The sequence below is a fragment of the Sycon ciliatum genome, chromosome 6 (genome assembly GCF_964019385.1).
Source record: "Sycon ciliatum chromosome 6, ocSycCili1.1, whole genome shotgun sequence".
NCBI lineage: Eukaryota > Metazoa > Porifera > Calcarea > Leucosolenida > Sycettidae > Sycon > Sycon ciliatum.
This window is the reverse complement of record NC_088648.1, coordinates 3,667,427-3,669,926: the sequence shown is the minus strand read 5'-3', so window position 1 is coordinate 3,669,926 and position 2,500 is coordinate 3,667,427. Positions and strand designations below refer to the sequence as shown.

The 2,500-nt window shown below is 46.6% G+C and overlaps 2 protein-coding genes across 2 annotated transcripts in view; one reads left to right on the top strand and one right to left on the bottom strand.

The window, feature by feature from the left end:
• LOC135819183 (uncharacterized) overlaps nucleotides 1-1,404 on the top strand; it is a 27,545-nt gene extending 26,141 nt beyond the window's left edge. Inside the window, exon 27 of the mRNA XM_065332347.1 lies at nucleotides 869-1,404. Within this exon, the coding sequence (XP_065188419.1) occupies nucleotides 869-968 (100 nt within the window). The 3' untranslated portion in view covers nucleotides 969-1,404. The remainder of the gene's footprint in view (nucleotides 1-868) is intronic.
• A 285-nt stretch (nucleotides 1,405-1,689) lies between these two features.
• Nucleotides 1,690-2,500, bottom strand: part of LOC135819184 (uncharacterized) — an 8,309-nt gene continuing 7,498 nt past the window's right edge. Inside the window, exon 10 of the mRNA XM_065332348.1 lies at nucleotides 1,690-1,859. Coding sequence (XP_065188420.1) covers nucleotides 1,692-1,859 — 168 coding nt within the window. The 3' untranslated portion in view covers nucleotides 1,690-1,691. The remainder of the gene's footprint in view (nucleotides 1,860-2,500) is intronic.

Here is a 2,500-nt window from a genome sequence, read left to right as displayed (position 1 = left end):
ATTGCCCATGACGAAGCAGGCGCGTAGCACCACCGTTGGCCGGGGGGATCTCCCCGCGGAAATCTTTTGAAATTAGGGTGCAAAATCCTGCATTCTGGGCACTTTTGGCATTGTTTTACGATGGTGGTCGTGGTCGGGCGGAAAAGTGGTCCGGCCAAAGCCGGACCTGCCGGAGCGGCTGCTACGCCCCTGCCAAGGTGGAATGAAGTAGACACAGCACGTGAATGTATTTGTTCGTAGGGGCGAGAGCTACACAGGAATGTAGAGAGTTTGTTTTGCAGAGGTAACATGAATTGGGGCTGTTGGAGGGGGGGGGGGGAGTAAGGGGCACAAGGGAATTTGGGATGGGGCTGAAGAAGGAAATTCATTTTGCAATCTTGGGGGGGTTGAGGGCAGGAATGTAAAGAAGGGGTCGTAATAGGAGGGTCTGGATGCTACTGTCGCGGACATGGGAATCCAGTCGATTGACCGGGGCCGGCGCCCTTAGCGCGTACAGAACGTCGTCGTTGCATGCAGCGCACATGTTGATACGATACGATCAGCAGCAGCGCGTAATAATGCATGCCATTGCTGCATGGCCAGCGCCCTGGGGCCGCTAGAAGTGCGACCGGTTTTCCATGTCCACGACAGTAGATCACACACGTGTGTGGGGGTAAACCAGGCTAAAATTGGTGGTGGTCAACTCATAAGCCTTGCAAGCTGTTGAATGGCGTAATCCCAGCACAAGTTGCTATGTTAAACATGGCTGTTCACTATCATCGCTCCCATGACGAGCATGTCTGATTTTAGGTGTGGGGAGGGGGGACTGGGGCTGACAGGTTATGAAATGTTGCATCTTGTAATTGTTTACTTTGTTTTCCATGTGCAGCTTACGCGTGATGGTGTCCTGCTGGAAGCACCACCCTGCCGACCGTCCAAGTTTTGGGGAGCTCGCACAGCATCTCAGCGAAGACGAGCATTGTATGTAAAATTAATGAGAGAGACAGAGAGGGAGATCCTATTGCCCCTGGATGAGTCAGCGGTCGCTTATCACTGTGTGATATGAAACTAACTTTAGCATTCATTCTAGCATATTACTATGAAACTAACTTTAGCATTCATTCTAGCATACTGGCCCTTGACAAGAAAAAGAATATTTCTTCTTGAGATTTGCATACCATTATATCAAGAAAATAATAATATTATATGGAAAGAGTTACATTAGGATAATATTTTCTATTTTCAGCTATTCTCTGTTTTTGTGTTACAATAGAAACTGTTAATTAATCCTCTCGTTTCAAACATAGCTGGATTTAGCTGGATTTCGCTGGATTCATCGTTTTCTTTTACCAACAGTGTATGAAGCTATTGATTTACAATTCTGTGCACGAAGCTCAACATTATGGCAGAATTAATGTGTAGATATTGGTCATACAGAGATGCTGCTGCTGAGTGTGGTACAGGGAAACGCAAGCTGTTACTGAAGTAGCGGATCTGGTGCCGTCAGTGACCAAAGCTGACAGCATGTGATATTCTCGCCTGCATCCTCAGACACACAAACGACGAATTGACCTGACTGCCACAGACAACCACCCTGAGAAATACAGCTATAGCCAGCGTTCTATTTCGACGGCTACAGTGCAGGTCAAAGTGGCTGCCAGATTGGACCATGTACACTCGCCGTCGAGGTCTCCTCATGTTTGCTTGTGCAGTTAAGTAACTACAACGCCCTTGGCGAGAACAACCCGCTCGGTTCCCTGCACCAGAGCTGGCCATAAGTAGTACTGGATGTACGTACTGCTGAGGTCGGACATGTAGAAATGATTGAACATGTCCGGAAGGTAGAACTGTGCTTCGGTAAACGGATAGATCTCCGGCACCTTTGCAAAGACAACATGAACAAGAGAGGAGACCGTCAGTCACTTACATACTTTACACAGAGAGATGGGGCGGGCGGGTAAGGGGGGGGGGGGAGACATCGAGCCGGCCATGCTAGCATTCACCACTTTAGAAACAGTGTTAGGTAACAAAACTGATGCCGTGGACAACAAAAAAAATAAAAACCACACACATTCACTATCGAAGTTTGAGATTCACATTTGTTGCCTGAAATCAAACCAGGATTTCTCCTACAAGATAAAAAAAAGTTTACTACTGGGCTTCTGGTGTCCGCGTAAACCCAGTGACAGCAATTGAAAAATTCAATCCACCAAACTCAATGTGCAGTACTGCCCAAAGAAATCCAGTCGAGCCACCGAGCGCTGTGCAGCCCAACAGTCCATTTCAAAAATATAGACGCATGGTATTCAAATTTGGCTGGAACTTCTTGAGAATCTTTTTCGGAATTTAGCTCAGGCCCTTCCCCCAAGTACTCTCATATAGATTTTTAAACGATCAGATAACAAACACCAAATTTCGAAATTTGTATGCACAAAGTGATCACAGATTTTATGTGGTATAGATTCTGGCCTAACGTTTTTTTTCGAAATCACGGGTGTATACTTTTTGAAACACTCTGTAG